This window comes from Leucoraja erinacea, unplaced genomic scaffold, assembly GCF_028641065.1.
Source record: "Leucoraja erinacea ecotype New England unplaced genomic scaffold, Leri_hhj_1 Leri_92S, whole genome shotgun sequence".
Classification (NCBI taxonomy): Eukaryota; Metazoa; Chordata; class Chondrichthyes; order Rajiformes; family Rajidae; genus Leucoraja; species Leucoraja erinaceus.
In genome coordinates, this window is record NW_026576872.1 from 222,007 (window position 1) to 250,000 (window position 27,994).

Consider the following 27,994-nt stretch of genomic DNA (forward strand, 5'->3'; position numbering starts at 1 on the left):
CAGGGCGTTAGATTATTTGGGTCTGAAAAGCTTAGCGAGGAAATGAGACCCTTCCTGTTATTTTTTACTTTGAGGCACAAAAGGCTGCAGATGCTTACAATCTGAACCTAATACGAATTGCTGGAGGAATTCTGTGAATCAGGCAGCATCTGTGAAGGGTAATACAAGGTGGAAACAGGCCCTTCAGCCCATCTTGCCCATGCTGACCAAGATATCCCATCCACACTAGTCCCACCTGCCCATATTTGGCCCATTAAACCTTTCTTATCCATGTATCTGTCCAAATTTAGTTTAGATTAGAGATATAGTGTGGAAACAGGCCCTTCGGCCCACCGAGTCCGTGCCAACCAGCGATCCCCGCACACTAACGCATTCCTACACACACTAGGGACAATTTACTAGTATTCCAAACCAATTAACCTACAAATCTCGACGCCTTTGGAGTGTGGGAGGAAACCGGAGCACCCGGAGAAAACCCACGCAGGTCATGGGGAGAACGTGCAAACTCCGTACAGACAGCGCCCGTAGGCAAGATCGAACTTGGGTCTGTGGCTCTGTGAGGCAGCAACTATACTATTCCTGTGGCCCCTGGTTCTGGACTTCCCCGACATCGGGAACATGTTTCCTGCCTCTAGACCTGCATGTCTTTAGAATGTGGGAGGAAACCGAAGGTCTCGGAGAAAGCCCACGCAGGTCACGGGGAGAACCCGTGTTCTCTGGCGCTGTCAGCGCTGGAAGGCGGCGACTCTACCGCTGCGCCAACGTGACCACATGTCCTGATAATCATCTAACTCGTATCTCAATGAAGAAATCCACCAAAATTAATGTTTAATCATCTCGAGGGAACTGACATGCAATTTTACTCATTGAGAATTTAGCTTTTAGCAATGCTGGCATGATGAAGTTTGTGCCTCCCCATCCATTCACGTTGCCACGGCAACAACTGCAAGTAGTATTTATGAGGCTACTTTAGCAGAAGAAATGCATATATTCATAAAATCATAGAACTGTCTGAGGGAGTGTTCTCAAACAAAGTGTGATTTCAACGTCATTTTGTTTGGACCTCAAGGGGTCCAAATGACAAATAAATTGAATCTTGAATCTTGAATCTTGAATTTCAAAGCACACAAGGTGATATTGGAGGACATTGGAGAAATTAGTGTCTTATATCAGTAAGTAGGGTTCTTCTTTCAGAAGAAGGGTCCTGACTCTAATTGTTTTGCACATATGCTGCCTGACCTGTTGAGTTACTCCAGCATTTTGTGTCTATCATTTTTCAGAGATGTTTTGAGAGGGGAATTTTTGTAAATGGGGGTCTGGATGTTTTATTTAAAAGCTGCAGGATGGAAACAGGCCCTTCGGCCCACCGAGTCCATGCCTGATTAGGCTAAATGCTGTTAAAAATATAAAAATATATTATGGATTCCTGGGCTAGATTACACTTATATTTCATCTTAACGCAAGCTTTTCTCCAGTAGATTGATACGGAAAGGCAGGCCCAGGCTTGCCTCAGGTTGCTGTGTATTAAGACAATGACCGATGACGTTGAAATGCGTCTACCAATTGATGAGAGACAGAAGCCCAGACTCGTCCCTGTGAGGGGTATTGAGACAATGTCCGATGCCTTTGAGGTTTGCAGTGACTGATAGAAACATGTAAACATCGAAAATAGGTGCAGGAGGAGGCTATTCGGCCCTTCGAGCCAGCACCGCCATTCATTGTGATCATGGCTTATCGTTCCCAATCAATAACCCGTGCCTGCCTTCTCCCCATGTCCCTTGATTCCACCAGCCCCTAGAGCTCTATCTAACTCTTAAATCCATCCAGTGATTTGGCCTCCAATGCCCTCTGGCCAATGCCTTTGATGCGACTGCCTTGTACCAAATGACCGATGCCTTTGATGCGACTGATGATTGACAAGAGACAAACTCCGATGCATCCTGTAGTAATGTGTATTAACTGTACCTTTGACCATGACTAATGTCTTTAGAATGTGCTTAGGTGACAAAAGAACAGTATAAAATACCATGTAATTCTGTATTCAAGGAAGTGGAGAGAGGACAGCCAAGTGTCCGTGTTGCTCACTTGGCTGGGGTTTTCCTTGCCACTTCCATCAGCCGATAATTAGTAACGTTTGAATTGGTCTAACTACCCTAGCCCAGGAATCCATAATATATTTTTTATTCTACATCCTCATCTGCTCCCTATGCACTAGGGGACAATTTGCATCGGCCAAATAACCTACAAACCCGCACGCCTTTGGGATGTGGGAGGAAACCGGAGCACCCGGAGTGAACCCACGCAGTCACGGGGAGAACGTGCAAACTCCACACAGACAGCAGTTGAGGTCAGGATCGAACACGGGTCTATGGCGCTGCGAGGCAGCAGCTCTACCCGATGCACCACCGTTCCACCTTGCAGGGAACGTTTACAGACCCCCACATGTCATCAGTCTACTGAATACACAGGTGATTACAAATAGAGTCACAGGGTCATGCAGCACAGGAACAGGCCCTTCAGCCCAACATGTACAGACTGACTAAGGCCACCCTTCTCCACTACTCACACTTGCCCTGTGTTTGTCCCGCTAAACATTTCCTGTCCATATACTGTCCAAATGTCTTTTAAATGTTTAGGAAGGAACTGCAGATGCTGGTTTACACTGAAGATAGACACAAAATGCTGGAGTAACTCAGCAGCCTGTCCCACTGAATTACTTCAGCATTTTGTGTCTATCTTCTTTTAAATGTTGTTATAGACAATAGACAATGGACAATAGACAATAGGCAATAGGTGCAGGAGTAGGCCATTCGGCCCTTCCAGGTTTGGGGAATTATAGACTCATCTATCTTCTCTGGCAGCTTGTTCCATTTCCCCAAAGGGTTCTGAGCCGAAAGTAGCCCATCCTTTCTCTCGAGGAATAAGTATAAACATTCTGGGCCCCATGTCTGTGGAAAGATGCACTGGCGCAGTAGAGGGTTCAGAGAAGGTTTACGACAATCAGCCCAGGGATGAGTGGGTTAGCATATGATGAGCGTTTGTTGGCACTGGGCCTGTACTCGCTGGAGTTTAGAAGGATGAGCGGGCAACCTCATAGAAACTTACTGAATAGTGAAAGGCTTGGACAGAGTGGATGTGGAGAGGTGGTTTCCACTAGTGGGAGAGTCCAGGACCAGAGGGCACAGCCTCAGAATTAAAGGGCGTTCTTTTGGGAAGGAGATGAGGAGGAATTTATTCAGTCAGTGGGTGGTGAATCTGTGGATATCTTTGCCACAGACGGCTGTGGAGGCATGATTGAATGGCGGAGTAGACTTGATGGGCCAAATGTCCTAATTCTGCTCCTATCACTTATGACCATAAAAAACAACAATAATAAATGTGTCTGACATTATCCACCCGTCATAGTCACAGCAGGTCGCCGAAAATGTTGAAAATCCAGCGGTGACCAGAAAAAGGCACGACTCTGGGTGACTACTCACGACCATACAGGCATCACCTTGCGACATGATCGACACGTGACGCCTTTATGGTCATGAGTAGTCACCCAAAGAGTCTCTTTGGCTCGGTGGCTCAGCACTTCAACTCCCCCTCCCATTCCGAATCCAACCTTTCTGTCCTGGGCCTCCTCCATGGCCAGAGTGAGTCCCACCGCAAATTGGAGGAGCAGCACCTCATATTTCGCTTGGGCAGTTTACACCCCAGCGGTATGAACATTGACTTCTCCAATTTCAGGTAGTCCCTGCTTTCTCCCTCCTTCCCCTCCCCTTCCCAGCTCTCCCACAGCCCACTGTCTACGCCTCTTCCTTTCTTCTTCCCGCCCCCGCCCCGACATCAGTCTGAAGAAGGGTCTCGACCGTAAATGTCACCTATTCCTTCACTCCATAGATGCTGCCTCACCCACTGAGTTTCTCCAGCATTTTTGTCTACCTTTGAAATATTGGCGTAAGCGGGGCGGGCCGTTAAATGTGATATATGTGAATCAAATGTTGCTTACAAGATACCACTGTTTGGTAAACAAAGGATCGTTCATGGTGATACCGATGTCATGGATGCTGCGATATCCTCTCTTCTTCCTGTTGAAAGCTTCCTGCTGCACCGCATGCTTCACCTGCAAGATCAACAACATACAGGAGCACATTTACACATTTACATTAGGGATCAAGGTTAATGACGATGGCGATGTTACGTAACAGAGAAGGGTGTGGCGCCACCCGTGGTCAGGCCACCTGTATTCGAACCCTTGGCAGTCGGGAGGCGGTGGAGGCCGGTTCTCTGGATACTTTCAAGAGAGAGCTAGATAGGGCTCGTGAAGATAGCAGAGTCAGGGAATATGGGGAGAAGGCAGGAACGGGGTAGTGATTGGGGATGATCAGCCATGATCACATTAACCATATAACCATAAAACCATATAACAATTACAGCACGGAAACAGGCCATCTCGGCCCTACAAGTCCATGCCGAACAAATTTTTTTCCCCTTAGTCCCACCTGCCTGCACTCATACCATAACCCTCCATTCCCTTCTCATCCATATGCCCATCCAATTTATTTTTCAATGATAAAATCGAACCTGCCTCCACCACTTCCACTGGAAGCTCATTCCACACCGCTACCACTCTTTGAGTAAAGAAGTTCCCCCTCATATTACCCCTAAACTTCTGTCCCTTAATTCTGAAGTCATGTCCTCTTGTTTGAATCTTCCCTATTCTCAAAGGGAAAAGCTTGTCCACATCAACTCTGTCTATCCCTCTCATTATTTTAAAGACCTCTATCAAGTCCCCCCTTAACCTTCTGCGCTCCAGAGAATAAAGACCTAACTTATTCAACCTTTCTCTGTAACTTAGTTGTTGAAACCCAGGCAACATTCTAGTAAATCTCCTCTGTACTCTCTCTATTTTGTTGACATCCTTCCTATAATTGTGCGACCAAAATTGTACACCATACTCCAGATTTGGTCTCACCAATGCCTTGTACAATTTTAACATTACATCCCAGCTTCTATACTCATTGAATGGCTCGAAGGGCCGAATGGCCTACTCCTGCACCTATTGTTTATTGACCTGGGTCATCACTCCCCCATTCGCGTGTGTGTTGATATCGTTCCCTGCGCAATAAAGTTCTCTTTGTTTTCACCACGCGTGGCTCGTTTAATTGCCCGCCTTAAGGGTTTCACTGGAATGACAAGGTGCTCATAGAGTTATACAGCGTGGAAACAGGCCCCCCTGACCAGCTTGTCCATGACAGACAACATGCCAAACTCAGCTAGTCTCATTTGCCTGTATTTGATCCACATCCCCCTCAAACCTTACTGAGGCCCGGTGGCGCAGTGGTAGAGTCACTGCCTCACAGTGCCGGAGGCCCAGGTTCAGTCCTGGCTACAGGTGCAGACTGTACGGAGTTTGTACGTTCTCCCCGTGACCTGCGTGGGTTTTCTCCGGGTGCTCCGGGTTCCTTCCACACTCCAAAGACATACAGGTTTGTAGGTTAATTGGCTTTGGTAAAAAATTGTAAATTGTCCCTAGTGTGTGTGTGTAGGATAGTGTTCGTGTGTGGGGTTATTCAGCCACTGTGGCTCGATTGTAATCATGTATTGTCTCTACTAACTGGTTAGCACGCAACAGAAGCTTTTCACTGTTCCTCGGTACACGTGACAATAAACTGAACTAAACCATTCACTGAAAGAGCACAAATTCTGAGCAGCGGTTCAGGGACAAACAACACATTCTCGCCCGACTTAAACAAACTTTATTTTTAAGAAAAAACTGCAGATGCTGGAAAAATCGAAGGTAGACAAAATTGCTGGAGTAACTCAGCGGGTGAGGCAGCATCTATGGAGCGAAGGAATAGGTGACGTTTCGGGTCGAGACCCTCCTTCAGACTGAAGACCCGAAATGTCACCTATTCCTTCGCTCCATAGATGCTGCCTCACCCGCTGAGTTTCTCCAGCACTTTTGTCTACCTTAAACAAACATTCTGATCATCCAGCATATGAATGTCCAGCATCAAAGGGATCTATAGGAGGCACTGCCTCAAACAGGCAGGCAGGAAGGCAGGCAGGCAGGCAGGAAGGCAGGGAGGCAGGGAGGCAGGCAGCCTCAGTAAAGACCCACACAACACTGGCCACACTCTCATTTCATTCGTAACATGGGGAAGAAAGTACAGGAGCCTGGCATTCATGGTCTCCAGGTTCAAGAACAGCTTCTTCCCAGCGACCAGCAGGCTCTAGAACACGTTGATCGATCTGGGGAAGCTGGTACATCTATTGTCTTACAGCGCCACAAACCCGGGTTCAATCCTGACCACGAGTGCTGTCTGTGTGGAGTTTACACGTTCTCCCTGTGACCACGTGGGTTTCTTCCAGGTCCTCTGGTTTATCCCAAAGACATGCGGGTTTGTAGGATAATTGGCCCCTCTGTAAATTGCTCCCCAGTGCGTTGTGTGTGGATGAGAAAGTGGAATCAGACAAAACTAGCGTGAACAGGGTCATAGCATAAACCTGGTGGGCTGAAGGGCCTGTTTCCATGCTGTATCAATCAACCAAGAAACCAATAAACCAATCAACTAATCAGTCAGTTAGTCAATCAATAGATCGATCGATCAATCAGTCAATCTGTGCAGGAAGGAACTGCAGGTGCTGGTATAAATCAAAGGTAGACACAAAATACTGGAGTAACTCAGTGGGACAGGCAGCCTCTCTAGAGAGAAGGAATGGGTGACGTTTCGAGTCGAGAAGGATCTCAACCTGAAACATCACCCATTCCTTCTCTCCAGAGATGCTGCCTGTCCCACTGAGTTACTCCAGCATTTTGTGTCTACCTTCAACCCAAACCAATATCCCAGTAACTACGACCTATTATAGACCTTGTTGTCTTTGCACTATAGATTCAGTTTTACGCTATTATGATCTAGTTATCTAGTATTACAGATTACACGGCACATGGTGCATTGGTCCATGGATAGGACAGGTTAACCATATAACCATATAACAATTACAGCACGGAAACAGGCCATCTCGGCCCTTCTAGTCCGTGCCGAACACATATTCTCCCCTAGTCCCATATACCTGCGCTCAGATCACAGGTTGGGAAGGATATGGACCAAACGTGGTCAGGTGGGACAAGTGTAGCTGGGACATGTTGGCCGGTGTGGGCAAGTTGGGCCGAAGGGCCAGTTTCCACACTGTATCACCACGACTCTTTGACAGGATTAAAAGAATTGGTCCATCAAAAAATAACCGCCGACACTCGAAATCGAAAACAAAAAACAGAAAAAATATGGGTAACCTTCCTCGGATCAGTTCGGCCCATTCGGCCCATCAAATCTACTCCGCCATTCAATCATGGCTGATCTAACTCTCCCCCTCAAACCCATTCTCCTGCCTTCTCCCCGTAACCACAGACCACCGTACTAATGACGAATTTATCTATCTCTGCCTTAAAAATATCCATTGACTTGGCCTCCACAGCCTTTCGTGGCAAAGAATTCCATCTGTCCAAAGAGAAACAATGAATGTTTCAGATTGCCAGAAATCTTTCAGCATTTTCTGTGTTAGATTAAAAGAATGGCATCTAATTTTCATTTTTATAAGCACGTATTTATCAGCAGCTTTTTGGTCACTACGAGATAACACTGTGAATCTGTTCGAATGGATAAGACCAGCCTGAGTCATATATCTTGGTAATATTGGATGCTTTCCCAGGCTGAATAAGTCTTCCATAACACCTCATTTCATATCAATCATTTTCGTTATCAAATGAAATAAGCATTCAGGGTTATTCTCGAGTGAAAAGCAGAGCAACCTTTGCTTGCATGAGGTACATTACATTCAGAAATCACAGTGTGTATTTCATGCCTGTTTTCCAATCCAATTTAATCAATTTGTAGCCTATGCATAGGCTTGTAGTTTGGCCTCAGCCACTTGACTTTAGTCTGAAGGGACTGAATCACTTTGGTTTCTACTTTCCCTGAAAACTGAAGTTTTGTAATAAAAGCGTTTACAACAGAGGGGAATCACCCAGGGTTTAGTGATTCCTAGTTTCCTCTCAACGGGCTTGCAGCTATAAGGGCCTGTCCCAATGTACGAGGTAATTCAAGAGTTCTCCCGAGTTTCCCCTGATTCCAACTCGGAGATAGCCGCTCGTAGGTACTTGGGGCTCTCGTGGACAGTCTTCACGAGCACCGTGTTTCCCGAGTACCTGCCGCTAGCGTTACGAGCCGCTAAAAGACGTCTCCGAGCTCCGACGTACCCGCTACGTACATTCTACGTACTTACCACGAGTTTGATTTTTTAAAAACTCGGGAGAGATCTTGAATTACCTCGTACAGTGGGACAGGCCCTTTACGGAACATAAGGTCATACATTCTAGGAGCAGAATTAGGCCATTCGGCCCATCAAATCTACTCTACCATAAAATTATGGCTGATCTATCTCTCCCTCATAACCCCATTCTCCTGCCTTCTCCCCATAACCACTGACATCCTTACTAATAACAAATCTGCCAATCTGCGCCTTAAAAATATCCACTGACTTGGCCTCCACAGCCTTCTGTGGCGATGAATTCCACAGATTCACCACCCTCTGACTAAAGAAATTCCTCCACCTTAACAACTTATTTGCTATAACGGGGCAACCAAAACTCATGAGGTCAAAAGCCAAAAGAACACAGAGATATTGTAGGTAGACAAAAATGCTGGAGAAACTCAGCGGGTGAGGCAGCATCTATGGAGTGAAGGAATAGGTGACGTTTCGGGTCGAGACCCTTCTTCACACTGATGTGGGGGTGGAGGGGGGGGGGGGGGGGGGGGGGGAGGGAAGAGGAAAGGAAGAGGCGGAGACAGTGGGCTGAGGGAGAGCTGGGAAGGGGAGGGGAAGGAGGGAGAAAGCAGGGACTACCTGAAATTGGAGAAGTCAATGTTCATACCGCTGGGGTGTAAACTACCCAAGCGAAATATGAGGCGCTGCTCCTCCAATTTGCGGTAGGACTCACTCTGGCCATGGAGGAGGCTCAGGACAGAAAGGTCGGATTCGGAATGGGAAGGGGAGTTGAAGTGCTGAGCCACCGGGAGATCAGGTTGGTTATTGCGAACTGAGCGGAGGTGTTGGGCGAAACGATCGCCAAGCCTACGCTTGGTCTCACCGATGTAGAGCAGCTGACACCTAGAGCAGCGGATGCAATAGATGAGGTTGGAGGAGATGCAGGTGAACCTCTGCCTCACCTGGAGCGACAGTCGGGGTCCTTGAATGGAGTCATGGGGGGAGATAAAGCAACAAGTGTAGCATTTCCTGCGGTTGCAAGGGAAAGTGCAGAGATACTGTAGGACATTCAAGGGCAAAGTTCGGAAACACATCCTTTTACAGCTCCCACAACCAGCAGTAATTACTAGATCAATTAGCGACTTAAAATTAGACAGGGGGTTTATTTAGCTGTGATATCTTTAATTTTAGATTTTCAGCGTGGAAACAGGCTTTTTAGACCACCAAGTTGGTGCCAACCAGCGCTCCCTGTACACTAGCACTATCCTACACACTAGGGACAATTCACAATTGTTATTACCGAAGCCAATTAACCTACAAACCTGTCGCCGCTGGATTTTCAACATGTTGAACATTTTCGCCGACCTGCAATGACCTATGACAGATGCCGACATTCACCGAAAATGTCACCAAAAAAAATCTGGTAGTGACCAGGTCACCAGTGCTCAAGCCTAAAGCCCGGGGCAAAATCACTCACCCACCTCAAAGTGAAGCTTGCTTAGTTACACTGCCACAATGGTCACTGCTTTAAGATACTGGGGTTTTTTTGCTTGATGGCAGTGAATTGAATTAAGGTAAGATTTGATGCAATCTGCTCCTCCGCTAAATCAGACCCTGGCTGCAAAATACAGCAATTTTAACAATTTACGTCTGGATTCATCTCAGTAAATGCTTCAGTCTGTCTCCACGGAGACTGTCAAACTGCATGGCGTTTAGGAACACAGACTCTAGTCGACCGCTTTCCTGTACGATTCACAATATGATCTTCCACCTCCAGCCACTCCAGTGGGTTTCCTCCCACACTCCAAAGACGTACAGGTTTGCAGGTTACTTGGCTTGGTATAAATGTAAAATTGTCCCCAGTGTGTGTAGGATAGTGTTAATATGCGGGGATCGCTGGTCGACACGGACTCGGTGGGCCAAAGGGCCTGTTTCCGTGCTGATTCTCTAAACAAACAGTCTATTCCTTCCCAATTCCAGTAAAACCGTAATGGAACGATAGAATATTCAAAGGATATTGGAAATAAACCCTTTAATGTCAGTTTTTTTTTAAAGGCTTCATAAAATGATGGTTCGACTGGAGTATTGTGTGCAGTTCTGGTCACCCCCATTACAGGTAGGATGTGGAGGCTTTGGAGAGGTTTCAACAGCGGTTTATCAGAATGATAGACACAAAGTGCTGGAGTAACTTCGCAGGTCAGGCAGCATCTCCGAAGAAAATGGATAGGTGATGTTTCTGGTCAAGACCCTTCTTCAGTTGACAAATAAAATCGCATCCCGATCATTCCCTCTTCTCCCTGATCCCAGCTGCCGGAAGATACGGAGTTTGAAAACACACACAACCAGACTCAGGAACAGCTTCTTCCCCTCTGTTATTGGGCTTGTGAACGGTCCTTCCATAAGCTAGTGCACTGTCCGATTCACCTCCACCCAATTGCGGACTTTGTCTGTGGAACTGATGCGCTACAATGCTGAGAACTATATTCTGCACTCTGTATCTTCCCCTTTGCCCTACCTATTGTACCTGAGATTCTCTTGATTTTATTTATGTGGCATTATCTGAGAGCGATGCCGTCTGGAGCTATCGATGCTCCTGGTAGGGCCACCCATGGCGGTAGGGTCGAGGGGGAGGTCTCTGAAAAAAGAGCCAATCCAACCTAGACCTCAACGGTGGAACAGGCGGAGGACGATGGCTGACCTTAGTGGAGCTAACGTCACAACGGCTGGGAAGGCGGATGAAGGCTGCGGCAGAAAAGGGTCTCCGGTCGTCTTGGACTCCACGCCACTGGATCCTGACCCAGATCTGTCAAGGACCCCACGTGGGGTGGCTGTCTGTGCACCAGTCTCCCCACGTTAAACAAAGTCACGCACAGGCAGGCGTCCTCCATGAGAGGACAGTCATACTCGTTTTGATTATTGCCGATTATTGAATGATGCGTTTGAATAGTACGCAGAACAAAGTTATCACTGCAGAAGATAGAACATAGAACAATACAGCACAGGAACAGGCCCTTCGGTCCACAATGTCTGTGCCCAGCATGATGCCAATGTTTAAGGTAAGGGGGGAAATATTTACTAGGAATCTGGAAGGTAACATTTTCACACAAAGGGTGGTGGGTGTTTGGAGCAAGCTGCCGGAGGAGGTAGTTGAGGCTGGGACTATCCCAACGTCAAATAAACATTTAGACAGGTACATGAATGTGGATAATTTAATGTGGATAAATGTGAGGTTATCCACTTTGGTAGCATAAAAGGAAGTCAGATTATTATCTGAATTGAGTCAAGTTGGGAAAAAGGGAAGTACAATGAGATCTGGGATCCTTGTTCATCAGTTAATGAAAGTAAGCATGCAGGTTCAGCAGGCAGTGAAGAAAGCCAATGGCATGTTGGCCTTTAAATCAAGAGTACAGGAGCAAAGAGGTCCTTCTGAAAGTTGTACAGAGCCCTAGTGAGACCACACCTGGTGTATTGTGTGCAGTTTGGGTCCCCTAATTTGGGAAAGGACATTCTTGCTATTGAGGGAGTGCAGCGTAGGTTTACAAGGTTAATTCCCGGGATGGCGGGACTGTCTTTGCTGAGAGAATGGAGCGGCTGGGCTTGTATACTCTGGAATTTAGAAGGATGAGAGGTGATTTTTCACCCAGAGAGTTGTGAATCTGTGGAATTCTCTGCCTCAGAAGGCAGTGTAGGCCATTTCTCTGAGTGCTTTCAAGAGAGATACTCTTAAAGATAGCTGAGTCAGGGGATATGGTGAGAAGGCAGGAACGGGGTATTGATTGAGGATGATCAGCCATGATCACATTGAACGACGGTGCTGGCTTGAAGGGCTCCTGCACCTATTGTCTATAGTCTATGGAGAGGACAGGTTTGGACGGATATGGGCGAAATGCAGGCAAACAGGACTAGTATAGATGGGACATGTTGGCCGGTGTGGGCAAGTTGGGTCGAAGGGCCTGTTTCCACACTGTATCAATCTATGACTATGATAGCTGTCCAAGCATTGATCACAGTTGCAATATCCTGCCACCTCCTCACCACCCATCTGACATTCAGAAAGCTGTGGAAGCCAAGTTAGTGGATATATTTAAGGCAGAGATAGATAGATTCTTGATCAGTACGGGTTGTCAGAATCAGAGGTTATGGGGAGAAGGCAGGAGAATGGTGCCTGTCCCGCTGAGTTACATCCAGCTTTTTGTGTCTCTCTTCGAGGTTAATAATTGTTGCCTAATGGGCCTGTCATAAGCCGTGGCAGGTGGCAGAAAAACCGACGACTGGACCCTCCACTTCGACAATGTCCACAACAACCTACCATCTAGTCGACGTCCAGCTACGGCAAGCTACCGACAGCCGGCGACCCATTAGGACGTCCACCTACGACCACACCTGCGACAAGCTACGGCAAGGTCAGACAATTCAGTCGCCGGTTGACGTTGGTTGATGTAGGTAGTCGCCGATGGAATTCACCAAAGTCAACTCCCGGCGACAACCAACGTCATCCCGGCCACGAGCGTTGGCGTTAAACACACGGGCGCTGACTGTCGCAGAAACGTTTTGAACAAAGTTACGACTCTTTGGGCAACTGAGGAGACCATGCAGGTGACACCCCGGCAACCATGTGGCGACATGTAGTTGCCTAAAAGATCGCCTAAGTGGGACAGGGGCATAAGGAAAAGTTGCTAAGAGATAGGGAAATGTATTGGCTTACCCTAGCATCTCTTTCCAGATGGTACGTGTGGTGAATACTGCGTCTTGTCCTGGCCTTTGGGATGCCACTGTGAGTGAAGTGGTAGAGCCCCTCAGCAAACGGAAGCTGCAGTTAAATAAACAAACAAACTCAGTCACATTACAGAGAATAAGCTGAAACATTATTAGTTAAAATATTATATTCTTTTGTTGTTCCTTATTATTAAATTCTCCCCGTGGGATTGCAACCTGGTCATGGAAACATAGAAACATAGAAATTAGGTGCAGGATTAGGCCATTCGGCCCTTCGAGCCTGCACCGCCATTCAATATGATCATGGCTGATCATCCAACTCAGTATCCCGTACCTGCCTTCTCTCCATACCCTCTGATCCCCTTGGCCACAAGGGCTACATCTAACTCCCTCTTAAATATAGCCAATGAACTGGCCTCAACTACCCTCTGTGGCAGAGAGTTCCAGAGATTCACCACTCTCTGTGTGAAAAAATGGTCGGGGAGCGTGTGTGTCTCAGTGACCCCTAGAGCTACACCAGCGGGAGATTCATCTCATGTTAGGGTCTCCCATGTTGGACAGGTGGATCCACTGGTCCTCCAGGTTGGAGGTTGAGCACAGGGGCTAACAACCCTGTCTGTAAAACACACGTGTTACACAAACAGCAACTGAAGGCATCAACACTACTGGGTGTGATGGACTCCCAGGGCTATCGACAGCTGCTAGGATGAATGGCAATGGTGAAAGCGAACCAGACAGCATCCCAAGAACAGCCCGGCACTGGACACCGGAAGGGAAAATAAATAGAGGGAGAACCAGCGCCCCACCGGTTGTCAGGGGGTTCCAACGTGTGGTGTACTTGCAGCTGAGCAAGCCCCCGCTCAGCCGGAAGTATTCGTCGGACCCAGGCTCCGTAATCCATCCCGGGAGCCGGTCCCACACAACTTGAGCCGCCTTTCCTCCACACCCTTCATCTCCCTCTGAGACGCAGGGAGGCGTGTCCTGTACAGGCTCCTCCTCCACACCCTGCACTTCCTCGCTGTGGTCCACCGTCCGGACACCAAGTGGCGGTCAGTGTTGCCGTCCGGCCGCGAGGGGGGGTGGGGTCTCTCTACGCAGGGATTGTCCCCCTCTACATTGGGGACCTGGGGTGGAGGGTATTGCACCCGAGGTGTTCCATGCAACCTGTTTCTCTCGCATTTCACAGACTCGCCAGCCGCCTGCCACTGTTGCGGGCTGGAAGAGTCTGTGTACCACGTGTACATGGCGTGCGTGAGGATGCAGCTCCCGTTCCAATACCTAAAGGGGCTGCTCCTTGCCTTCTGGCTGCATTTTTCACCCACCATCCTCATCTTTGGACACCCTGTGCCTAGGTAGGGGAGAGGGTAGGGCTGAAGATGTCCTGGTTGGGTTGCTCCTGGGCCTGGCCAAGCTGGCCATCCACGAGTCATGGTGCCAGGTGGTGGAGGACTCTACCCGGGCCGGCTGCCTGCCCCTTTACTGGGGATATGTCCGTGCCTGGGTGGAGTTAGAAAGGGAATACGCCCTGTCCACGGGCACCCTGGGGGAGTTCCGGGACCGCTGGGCTCCACAGGGTGTTGAATGTATCCTTGACAAGGTGTGTAACATAGCTGGATCGTAGGTTATTGCGGATATATGTTTGTATTGTATTATGGTGGTGGGCTCTGGTTTGTTTTATTGTGTGTAATATTATTTTTTAAATAATTGAATACATTTTTTGATTAAAAAAAAGTCCGAAAAACCACCTGGCGTGGAACTGTAGAGGAGGAAATGAGAAGATTGGAGCTGACCTGACCTGGGGTAGTGTCCAGAGGCTGGCACAGAACACACAGGGGTGGAGTCCCTTCCTTGCCAGGAGGCTGAATAGGCAGGAAGTAAGCAAGTAACAATACGGCTGTCTAGGCATGGTTATGGGGAGGAGGCAGGAACATTGCATTAGGAGCCATGATTGAATGGCAGACTGGACTCCATGGGCCGAATGGTCTAATTCTACTCCTAAGACTTGTGAACCTGTGAAAACAAAATTAATAACTTTATCTTCACGGTTAATTAAATATCCACAACAGCTTCTTCATTACCAAATGTTTGTACCATTGGCTGCATCACCTGAATGTAGTTTAGTTTAGATAAAGCATGGAAACAGGCCCTTCAGCCCACCGAGTTCATGCCATCCTTCAATCACTCACACACACTCGTTCTATGCCACCCCCCCATTCCCTACACACCCGGGGCAATTTTTACCAACGAACCTGCCTCCACCACTTCCACTGGAAGCTCATTCCACACCGCTACCACTCTCTAAGTAAAGAAGTTCCCCTCATAACCATATAACCATATAACAATTACAGCACGGAAACAGGCCATCTCGACCCTTCTAGTCCGTGCCGAACACTTATTCTTCCCTAGTCCCATATACCTGCGCTCAGACTATAACCCTCCATTCCCTTCCCATCCATATAACTATCCAATTTATTTTTAAATGATAAAAACGAGCCTGCCTCCACCACCTTCACTGGAAGCTCATTCCACACAGCTACCACTCTTTGAGTAAAGAAGTTCCCCCTCATGTTACCCCTAAACTTCTGTCCCTTAATTCTCATGTCATGTCCCCTTGTTTGAATCTTCCCTACTCTCAGTGGGAAAAGCTTTTCCACGTCAACTCTGTCTATCCCGCTCATCATTTTAAAAACCTCTATCAAGTCCCCCCTTAACCTTCTGCGCTCCAAAGAATAAAGCCCTAACTTGTTCAACCTTTCTCTGTAACTTAGTTGCTGAATCCCAGGCAACATTCTAGTAAATCTCCTCTATATTCTCTCTATTTTGTTGACATCCTTCCTATAATTTGGCGACAAAAATTGTACACCATACTCCAGAATTGGCCTCACCAATGCCTTGTACAATTTTAACATTACATCCCAACTTCTATACTCAATGCTCTGATTTATAAAGGCCAGCACACCAAAGGCTTTCTTTACCACCCTATCTACATGCAATTCCACTTTCAGGGAACTGTGCACAGTTATTCCCAGATCCCTCTGTTCAACTGTATTCTTCAATTCCCTACCATTTACCATGTACGTCCTATTTTGATTTGTCCTGCCTCATGTTACCCCTGAACTTCTGTCCCTTAATTCTGAAGTCATGAAGGCTTTACCTTGCACTAAACGTTATTCCCTTATCATGTATCTGTACACTGTAAACTGTCCTTTGGTTTAAACAGGCATCTGCTGTTCCTTCTTACGCACATAATCATGTATTGACTTCCTGCTGACTGGACAGCACGCAACAAAATAGCTTTTCACTGTACCTCGGTGTACGTGACAATAAACTAAACTAAACTGAACCCGGGACTCTGGCTCTGAGAGGCAGCAACTCAACCTACAGCACCACTGTGTTGCCCTTTCACAACGCCCACTACACTCAGAGTTATCGTCATAGAGTGATACAGTATGGAAACAGGCCCTTTGGCCCAACTCACCCACACCCGCCAACAATGTCCCAGCTACACTAGTCCCACCTGCCCACGCTTGGACCATAACCCTCCAAACCTGTCCTATCCATGCACCTGTCCAACTGTTTCTTAAACGTTGGGATAGTCCCAGCCTCAACTACCTCCTCTGGCAGCTTGTTCCATACACCTACCACCCTCTGTGGGAAAAAGTTACCCCTCGGATTATTCGAGGCAGGTTCGATTTTATCATTTAAAAATAAATTGGATAGATATATGGACGGGAAAGGAATGGAGGGTTATGGTCTGAGTGCAGGTAGATGGATCTAGGGGAAAATAAGTGTTCGACACAGACTTGAAGGGCCGAGATGGCCTGTTTCCGTGCTGTAATTGTTATATGGTTATATGGATTCCTGTTAAATCTTTTCCCCTTCACCTTGAACCTATGTCCTCTGGTCCTCGATTCCCCAACTCTGGGTAATAGACTCTGCGCATCTACCCGATCTATTCCTCTCATGATTTTGTACACCTCTATAAGATCCCCCCTCATCCTCCTGCGCTGTATCATGTGTGGATAACTGCTGGGAAATTGGACAAACTTAGATAGGTCATCTTGGTCTCCATGGAGGAGTTGGGCCGAAGGGCCTGTTTCTATGCTGTATATAACACTTTGTCTGACACTGCCATTGCTGATTTACTTGTCTGTTTGTATATTTTGTATATATACTGATTTTAAAATATATATATTCATTGTTTGGTTTTACAGAGTACGATGTGTACATATTCTATGGGCTGTTGCAAAGAAGTATTTCATTGTTCTGTTTTGGGACATGACAATAAAATGCTCTTGACTCTTGACTTGGGCATGTCCCCCCCTCTCTGACCCCCGCCCTTCTCTGCCCCCCCCTCCCTCTCTGCCCTCCCTCTCTGCCCCCTCCCCCTCCCTCTCCGCCCCCCCCCTCCCCTCTCTGCCCCCTCCCCCTCCCCCTCTCTCGCTCCCCCTCCCTCTCTGCCCCCCCCTCCCCCCCTCCCCCCTCCCTCTCTGCCCCCCCCCTCTCTGCCCTCCTCTCCCTCTGCCCCCCCCCCTCCCTCTCCCTCTCTGCCCCCCCCCCCCCCTCTCTAGGGAGTGGTGAGAATTAGGACTTATGGGTGAGTGGTGGAGTATTGCATTCGGAGACCAGCCCCCACCTGTGATGCCGTGCGCCCCTCCCTCACCCCTCAATCTCTACTCCTCTCCCTCTCTACCCCTCCCCACCCTCCCCCCCTACCCACTCCCCCCCTCTCTTGCCCAGCCCGCGCAGTTGGGGGCGATGCGTGAGTGGATAGGGCGGGGGATGGGAAAAAAAGGAGCAAATGACTAAGATTAATATAACATCAAAGGGGCGGTCAGTGTGTGTGTGTGTGGGGGGGGGGTGGTCAGTGTGTGTGTGTGACACTGCAGGCCCTCCCCTCTCACCCCCACCCCCCGCAACCGCGCGTTGAAGGAACGTGACCCAACAGGTCCCACGGTTCAGTATTACAATAAAATGCTCTTGACTTGACTCGGGCATTTGCGAAAATAATGTTGCCATTATTTCAGTTTCACAGGTAGGTTGGACATGTGACGATATCTCTTTACTTTTCTGTTATTGATCTGACTCATCGCCAGCCCTGGTTACTCCCCACATGTACAAAGGTTTATTGATACGTGGCTTTAGACCAGGCCCCCCCCCCTGTAGTTTTCACCCTCTGTAAGTCCCAATGAATCATTTATTCTCTCCCATATGAAGTAGTGATTTACTGTCATTATTTATTTCTTGTTAGAGGCGTGATTAATATGACAAAGGAATTGACAATTCCCTTTCCTTACCTCATTCCAGTTAACAGCTTCTTTTAAGTCTGAGTGAAATTTCTCATCCCCTGTTGCTGTTAGAGACATTAACATGGGGATAGCCACATTCATGTTTTTAGCTGGAGTGAAACGCTGGAGTAACTCAGCGGGACAGGCAGCATCTCTGGAGAGAAGGAATGGGTGACGTTTCAGGTCGAGATCCTTCCGCAGACCTGTATAGACATCTTAATTTAATTTAGTTTTGTTTAGAGATGCAGTGCGGATTCAGGCCCTTCGGCCCACCTGATCCCCATATACTAGTACTATCCTACACCCACACACCAGGGGCAATTTACAATTTTCACCAAACCAATTAACCTACAAACCTGTACGCCTTTGGAGTCTGGGAGAAAGCCGGAGCACCCCGGGAAAACTCACGTGGTCACGGGGAGAACATACAAACTCCGTACAGACAGCACCCGTAGTCAGGATCGAACACGAGTCTCTGGCGCTGTGAGGCAGCAACTCTACCGCTGCGCCACCGTGCCGCCCTTGGTGTAGTTATAGAACTCTGTGCATCGTTTTGGGAATAGACTTTGGAGCTTGGAGCAGGAGTCAAGATATATTTTGCAATCTGATTGTTCGATGCTGGCAGATGGGGGGGTGGTGGCAGAAGGTAGTTTCGCTGTACAAAAATGTTGCCTGCATTACTTACCAACCTGTTGGATGAAGATCAGGCTGACACAAAGTGATTAGAATCTATAGTGTTTTATTAGCGACTCTGTCGAGATAACTCAAAGTGCTTTCATCTCCACATGCACGCTACTAGTCTAATGGAGAGAGGGAGAGAGCTCTCTCATAAGCCTGTGGGCACTAATCTACACAACCCATCTTTGTTCATGCGCTTAGATTGTCCTGAACATTTTACCCGTGACATCAGCTTTTACAGCAGAAAAAAACCCACATTGGCCGTTCTGCAGGGAAAGAGATTCAACGAAGGCCCAGCAAACCAAGATATTGCTGTAATTAGTTTAGTTTATAGATGCAGCATGGAAACAGGCTCTTCGGCCCATCAAGTCCATGCCGATCATCGATCACCCATTCTCACTAGTTCTATGTTATCCCAAATACTCATAGAAACATAGAAACATAGAAATTAGGTGCAGGAGTAGGCCATTCGGCCCTTCGATCCTGCACCGCCATTCAATATGATCATGGCTGATCATCCAACTCACTATCCTGTACCTGCCTTCTCGCCATACCCCCTGATCCCTTTAGCCACAAGGGCCACATCTAACTCCCTCTTAAATATAGACAATGAACTGGCCTCAACTACCTTCTGTGGCAGAGAATTCCACAGATTCACCACTCTCTGGGTAAAAAATGATTTTCTCATCTTGGTCCTAAAAGACTTCCCTCTTATCCTTAAACTGTGACCCCTTGTTCTGGACTTCCCCGATATCGGGAATAATCTTCCTGCATCTAACCTGTCCAACCCCTTAAGAATTTTGTAAGCTTCTATAAGATCCCCCCTCAATCTACTGAATTCTAGCGAGTACAAGCCTAGTCTATCCAGTCTTTCTTCATATGAAAGTCCTGCCATCCCAGGAATCAGTCTGGTGAACCTTCTCTGCACTCCCTCTATGGCAATAATGTCTTTCCTCAGATTTGGAGACCAAAACTGTACGCAATACTCCAGGTGTGGTCTCACCAAGACCCTGTACAACTGCAGTAGAACCTCCCTGCTCCTATACTCAAATCCATTCCCTACACACTAGGAGTAATTTTACAGAGGGCCAAATAACACACAAACTGCATGTCTTTGGGATGTGGGACCTTATGACCTTAAAGGGCCTGTCCCACTTAAGCAATTTTGTCGGCGATTGCTGGCGACTGTCACAGTCTTAGCAGGTCGCCGAAAAAGTGGCAACTGGACCCCCCCCCCCCCCCCCCCCCCCCCCCCCCCCCCCAAACCCCCCCCCCCCCCCCCCCCCCCCCCCCCCCCCCCCCCCACGACAATGTCTACGAAAAGCTATGACAACCTACCACCTTGTCAAGCTACCGACAACCGGTGACCTAATAGGACGTCCACTGACGATCACACCAAGGACAACCTACGTCCACCCTCGACAAGCTACGACAAGCAACGACCCTGTCGGTGACAATTCAGTCGCCGTTACCTGTCGCTGGTTGACGTAGGTAGTCGCTGATGGAATTCACCAAATTCAACCACCGTCACCTGGCGACAACCACCGTCACCTGGCGACAACCAGCATCACCTGGCGACAACCTGCATCACCTGGCGACAACCACCGCATCACCTGGCGACAACCTGCATCACCTGGCGACAACCTGCATCACCTGGCGACAACCACCATCACCTGACAACAACCACCATCACCTGGCAACAACCACCGTCACCTGGCAACAACCGGCATCACCTGGCGACAACCTGCATCACCTGGCGACAACCTGCATCACCTGGCGACAACACTGTCACCTGGCAACAACCACCGTCACCTGGCAACAACCGGCATCACCTGGCGACAACCACTGTCACCTGGCAACAACCACCGTCACCTGGCAACAACCGGCATCACCTGGCGACAACCTGTCACCTGGCAACCTCACCTGGCAACAACCTGCATCACCTGGCGACAACCTGCATCACCTGGCGACAACCTGCATCACCTGGCGACAACCACACCCGGCAACACCTGGCAACAACCTGCATCACCTGGCAACAACCACCATCACCTGGCAACAACCTGCATCACCTGGCGACAACCAGCGTCACCTGGCAAACCAGCATCACCTGGCGACAGCCTCATCACCTGGCGACAACCAGCGTCACCTGGCAACAACCTGCATCACCTGGCGACAACCAGCATCACCTGGCGACAACCTGCATCACCTGGCGACAACCAGCGTCACCTGGCGACAAACTACAACAGCACCTACGTCAGGAACAGATCAGCTACGTCAAGCCCACAGTCGCTGAAAAGTTTTGAACATTTCAAAATCCAGCGGCGACCAGATAAACGTTACGACTCTTTAGGCGACTTGAGGAGACGACTCACGACCGTACAGGCTTCACCCCGCGAACATGTGGTGACAGCCTAGCCGCCTGTAGTCGCCGTAAAAATGGCCTATTGGACAGGGGCTTAAATCTTCACAGCATTTGTGCGTTGACGTCCCTTTCCCAATTCTGACTCACGTCATTGGTCTGTACGCCATTGACCTTTCCAGCACTTGCTTCGGAAGGAGCTTTCTCAATTTACTAAGTCGTCAATTCCCTTCATAGCTTCAAAAAATGCATGGTATAATGTAACGCACATGGTATTCCCGGGGATTAAAGGGCGATCGCGATTTCCCTGAATGAGATTGCCATTTAATCAAATGCAAAGCTTCAAATATCAAATAGTTTGCAGCAAATAATTTCCAGATGATATAAATCATGGAAATTAAATCTACTCCAAAACCAGCAACCTTATCCTTATGCATGGCACTGCTCTAGAGGAGGTAGAGACATTCACATGCCTAGGCAGTGTTGTGGACATCACCGGAGGGGCAGAAGCAGACTAGAAGTAGCGGTAGAATCAATAAGGCTGTGGTGGTGTTTAACATGCTCAGGAAGATCTCAAAACACATCTCAATCAACAGCAAAATGTGCATCTTTAACTCAACTGTGAAGCAGGTGATGCTGTATGGATCAGAGACTTGGCAAACCACAAACAGGCTGCAAATATTCACCAACACCTGCCTTAGGAGAATACCTCACATCTGGTGGCGAGACAAAGTAAGCAATGTGGACCTGTGGAGAAGAACAAGCCAGGAGCCCACTGACTAAAGGGGCTGTCTCACTGCGGGGACCTAATCTGTGAGTTTTAGAAGAGTTTGCCCTAGACTCATACTCGCAGCATGGTCGACACGAGGTCCTAGGAGGTCTTTGCAACTCTCCTTCATGCTCAAGAGTAGTCCCCGCAGTCCCCGAGGCCTCAGCTAGGTTGCGGCGTAATTTTCAACGTGCTGAAAAGTGCCTGCGAGTAAAAAAAGGTCGCTATGGAAAAAAATCGATCCTTTTTGTTACTTGTGGGTTTAGTCGAAGTAGGTCGTAGTAGGTTGGCATGTTAGTCGTAGGTTATCGAGGGTAGTCGTAGATAGTCTTCAACATAGAAAGATAGAAAATAGGTGCAGGAGGAGGCCATTCGGCCCTTCGAGCCAGCACTGCCATTCATTGTGATCATGGCTGATCATTCCCTATCAATAACCCGTGCCTGCCTTCTCCCCATATCCCTTGACTCCACTAGCCCCCAGAGTTCTTTCTAACTCTCTCTTAAATCCATCCAGTGATTTGTCCTCCACTGCCCTCTGTGGCAGGGAATTCCATACATTCACAACTCTCTGGGTGAAAACGTTTTTTCTCAGTCTAAAATGGCCTCCCCTTTATTCTAAGACTGTGGCCCCTGGTTCTGGACTCGCCCAACATTGGGAACATTTTTCCTGCATCTAGCTTTTTGAAGTCCTTTTATAATTCTATATGTTTCTATAAGATTCCCCCTCATCCTTCTAAACTCTAAACATAGTCGAAGGAGGTCTTGAACATGACACTTTTTCAAACTCTCCTAAACTCTTTTAAACTCCCAATTAGGTCCCCGCAGTGCGACAGCCCCTTTACAAATTCGAAGGAGAAAATGGATTCGGATTGGACACACCCTCAGAAAACCTGCCACAAACATCACCTGGCAAGCCCTGAAATGAAACCCCCGAGGAACAAGGAACAGAGGTGGCCCCAGGTACAGCTGGAGAAGAGGTGGCCAGACAGAAATGTCTGTGAGTGGGCTCAACTGCGGAGATCTCAATAGACAATAGACAATAGGTGCAGGAGGCCATTCGGCCCTTCGAGCCAGCACCGCCATTCAATGTGATCATGGCTGATCATCCCCAATCAGTACCCCGTTCCTGCCTTCTCCCCATATCCCCTGACTCCACTATCTTTAAGAGCCCTATCTAGCTCTCTATTGAAAGCATCCAGAGAACCAGCCTTCACCGCCCTCTGAGGCAGAGAATTCCACAGACTCACCACTCTCTGTGAAAAAGTGTTTCCTCATCTCCTTTCTAAATGGCTTACCCCTTATTCTTAAACTGCGGCCCCTGGTTCTGGACTCCCCCAACGTCGGGAACATGTTTCCTACCTCTGCTCCAGCATGTCCAAACCCTTAAGGGGCTGTCCCACTTGGGCGACCTAATTGGAGAGTTTAGAAGAGTTTAGGAGATGACATGTTGAAGACCTCCTTCGACAACGTTGAAGACCAGCTTCAACTAGCTACGACTAGCTATGACTAACTTCGGGAAAATTGGACACCGAATAGTGGAGAGTGGAGACGACCTCCATCGATCTCCCTTCGACTATGATGAAGACTACCTTCGATTACCTTCGATAACCTACGACTAACATGCCGACCTACTACGACCTACTTCGACTAAACCCACGAGTAAAAAAAGTGTCCATTTTTTCCATGGCGACCTTTTTTTACTCGCGGGCATTTTTCAACATGTTGAAAATTACGCCGCAACCTAGCTGAGGCCTCAAGTACTCGGGGACTACTCTTGAGCATGAAGGAGAGTTACAAAGACCTCCGAGGACCTCATGTCAACCATGCTGCGAGTATGAGTTGGGGGCAAACCCGCGGTTTAGGTCGCCCAAGTGGGACAGCCCCTTTAACAATCTTCCATGTTTCAATGAGATTCCCTCTCATCCTTCTAAACTTCAGAGTATACAAGCCCAGCCGCTCCATTCTCTCAGCATATGACAGTCCCGCCATCCCGGGAATTAACCTTGTAAACCTACGCTGCACTCCCTCAATAGCAAGAATGTCCTCCCTCAAATTAGGGGACCATAACTGCACACAATACCCCAGGTGTGGAGTTATATCTTAGCTATGATTCTCATAATATTACATATTTATATATTGGAGACAAGGACTCCCCTCAATCTCCACTGATACCATGCAAGTCTGGCCAGCCTCTGCTTGTAGCTAATACCCCCTAGTCTAGGCATTATTACAGTAAACCTCCTCTGTGCCTCCACATTCTACCCACAACGGGGTGAATTAAAATGCTGTTATTTAATAAAAATGAAATGTCCAAAAATCTGTTTTTTTCAGGGCTGCAGAGAATGTCAAGCAGTAATTTAGCAGTAATTATCACTTGGGATATACGTAGATAATAGCCGCGCTGCAGCTCAAATGTTTCCTATGATTTTTGCAACAGGGAAAAGGTTGCACAGATTAGTTGTTAAATCACTGATTCCACTATGATTAGAGTCAGAGTCAGAGAGTGATACTGCATGGAAACAGAGCCTTTGGCCAACCTTGCCAACACCGACCAACATGCCCCACCTGCCTGCATTTAGCCCATACCATTCTAAACCTGCCCTATCCATGTACATGTCCAAATGTTTCTGACTGTGATAGTGCCTGCTTCAACTACATCCTCCGGCAGCTCCTTCCATACACCCACCACACTGTGTGTAAATAAATCACCGCTCAGGTTCCTATTAAATCTTTTCCTCCTCACTTTAAACCTATGTCCTCTATTCTGGTTCCTCTACTCTAGGTAAAAGGATCTGTGCATTTACCTGATCTATTCATCTCATCATCATATACACCTTTATAAGATCACCGTGTGTGTATGTGTGTGCGTGTGTGTGTTTGTGTGTGTGTGAGTGTGAGCGTGTGTGTGTGTGTGTGTGCATGTGTGTGTGTGTGTGTGTGTGCGTGTGCGTGTGCGTGTGCGCTTGTGCATGTGTGTGCGTGTGTGCATGCGTGCATGTGTGTGTGTGTGTGTGCATGTGTGCATGTGTGTATGTGCGTGCATGCGTGCGTGTGTGTATGTGCGTGCATGCGTGCGTGTATGTGTGTGCGTGCGCGTGTGCATGTGTGTGTGTGCGTGCATGCGTGTGTGTGCGTGTGTGTGTGTGTGCGTGAGTGTGAGCGCGTGTGCATGTGTGTGCGTGAGTGTGAGCACGTGTGCATGTGTGTGCGTGTGTGCGTGCGTGAGTGTGAGCGCATGAGTGTGTGTGTGAGTGTGAGCGCGTGAGTGTGTGCGTGTGTGCGTGTCGATATATATATATATATAGATGACAATAACAAAGTTCAGTATATATATATATGTACACTGAGCTTTTATTTCGTTGTGTATTCTGGGTTTTACAGAGTATTATGTTTACAGATCTGTTGTTGTGCTGCTGCTGCTGCTGCAAGTTAGTATTTCATTGATCGGTTACGGGACATGTGACAAGAAAGCTCTCTTGATTCATGTCTTGTGACGTGACTCTAACGTATAGCAGTCCTCTGGCAGGACATTTAGGGCCCAATCTACTTTTGTGGACCACGACATGTTAATTCAGAAATAGCTGCTGCTGGTGATGATCATCTGCCAGAGCAAGACGTTCATACTCCCACACACAGCTATCTTTTAACTGGTACATATTTAATATATATTCATGTATTCAAAAGAGCAGATATCCAAACAGAATGATAAATTGCAAACCATTAGGCCCTTTTGAAAGACGATATTAATGTAACTGCTAAATGACCGTAAACAACTCTGCCTTGGATGAAACATGGACCTTCTCCCTACTGTTCCTTCTCACCGTCTCCATCACAGGAGACAGACCATCAACTGACATCTATTATAAAGCCACTGACGTCCACAGCTATCTGCACTACATGTTTTCCCACCCTGCTTCCTGTAAAGACTCCATCCCCTACTCCCAATTCCTCCGTCTACGCCACATCTGCGCCCTAGATGAGGTGTTCCATACCAGGACATCGGAGACGTCCTCATTCTTTAGGGAACAGGGGTTCCCCTCTTCCATCATAGATGATGCCCTCAGTAGGATCTCCTCGATATTCCACAGCTCCACTCCTGCTCCCCTTCGCCCCAGTCGTAACAAGGGCAGAGCCCCCCTTGCCCTCACCTCCCACCCCATCAGCCGTCGCATACAACACATAATCCTCCAACATTTCTGCCACCTCCAACGGGATCCCACCACTAGTCACACCTTCCCATTTCCATTCTAGATTTTCCTGGATCTCCATCCCCGTTGTCATATTTTCACACCTTACACTTCCTTATCTACGTGGCCCCTGGTTCTGGACTCGTCCAACATTGGGAACATAGAAACATAGAAAATAGGTGCAGGAGTAGGCCATTCGGCCCTTCGAGCCAGCACCGCCATTCAATATGATCATGGCTGATCATCCAACTCAGTATCCTGTACCTGCCTTCTCTCCATATCCGCTGATCCCCTTAGCCACAAGGGCCACATCTAACTCCCTCTTAAATATAGCCAATGAACTGGCCTCAACTACCTTCTGCGGCAGAGAATTCCAGAGATTCACCACTCTCCGTGTGAAAAAATCTTTCCTCATCTCGGTCCTAAAAGATTTCCCCCTTATCCTTAAACTGTGACCCCTTGTTCTGGACTTCCCCAACATCGGGAACAATCTTCATGCATCTAGCCTGTCCAACCCCTTAAGAATTTTGTAAGTTTCTATAAGATCCTCCCTCAATCTTCTAAATTCTAGCGAGTACAAGCCGAGTCTATCCAGTCTTTCTTCATATGAAAGTCCTGACATCCCAGGAATCAGTCTGGTGAACCTTCTCTGTACTCCTTCAATGGCAAGAATGTCTTTCCTCAGATTAGGAGACCAAAACTGTACGCAATACTCCAGGTGTGGTCTCACCAAGACCCTGTACAACTGCAGTAGAACCTCCCTGCTCCTAGACTCAAATCCTTTTGCTATGAATGCTAACATACCATTGGCTTTCTTCACTGCCTGCTGCACCTGCATGCCTACTTTTAATGACTGGTGTACCATGACACCCAGGTCTCGTTGCATCTCCCCCTTTCCTAATCGGCCACCATTCAGATAATAGTCTACTTTCCTGTTTTTGCCATTTTTCCTGCCTCTAGCTTGTCCAGTCCATTTATAATTTTATATGTTTCTATAAGATTCCCCCTCATCCTTCTAAACTCCAGTGAATACAAGCCTAGTCATTTTCAATTTAGGACATGGAAAAAGTCACATCTCCGTCGAGGAAAGAGATAAGAAAAGTTTCCCACCAACCCCCACAAATACACAACTAAAGATAAACTAAAACATACATTTTATAACAAACTAAAAACACAACAAAGGCAGACTGTTGGCGAGGCAGCCATCGAGCCACGCCCCCTGGTGGTATATCCATGTTGACCAAGATGCCCCATCTAAGATGCCTGGTCCCATTTGCCCACCTTTGGCCTATATCTCTCTAAACCTTTCCTACCCATGTGCCTGTCCAAGTGTCTTTTAAATGACAATTAATATCCAGCTGTCTCAGCAAAAGATTAAACAGAAATCTCAGTGCAATCTGCAAAATAAATCAACAATCAGGCGTTGATTTACCCAAGACTGTGTTCACTTCACAATTGAACCATGAGAAACACGGATAATGTTTAGCAGTTTAATATATATTTTATTGCATGCTGGGCTGATTGCTGGGTTTATGATTTCCAAGAGTAATTCACCATCATAATTGATATATATATAAAATATTTGAAATCTCAGAATCCCACTTCAGGAGCCACATGGCCATGGTCTTTATTTTCTATTCAACGTGGAGAAACTCTAAGGACTTCAGAGAGAATAAAACCCACTTTTATTGATTTTTGGAATGCCTATTTAAAAATTATAACGAGGTGTGTCCTGACATTTAAT

General features: G+C 47.6%; 1 protein-coding gene across 1 annotated transcript in view; it reads right to left on the bottom strand.

Moving 5' to 3' along the window:
- The window catches only part of pcsk2 (proprotein convertase subtilisin/kexin type 2), a 65,160-nt gene that overhangs the window by 32,348 nt on the left and 4,818 nt on the right, over positions 1-27,994 (bottom strand). The window contains exons 2-3 of the mRNA XM_055631817.1: positions 12,959-13,063; positions 3,995-4,108 (exon numbers count right to left, since the gene is read on the bottom strand). Coding sequence (XP_055487792.1) covers positions 3,995-4,108; positions 12,959-13,063 — 219 coding nt within the window. The remainder of the gene's footprint in view (positions 1-3,994; positions 4,109-12,958; positions 13,064-27,994) is intronic.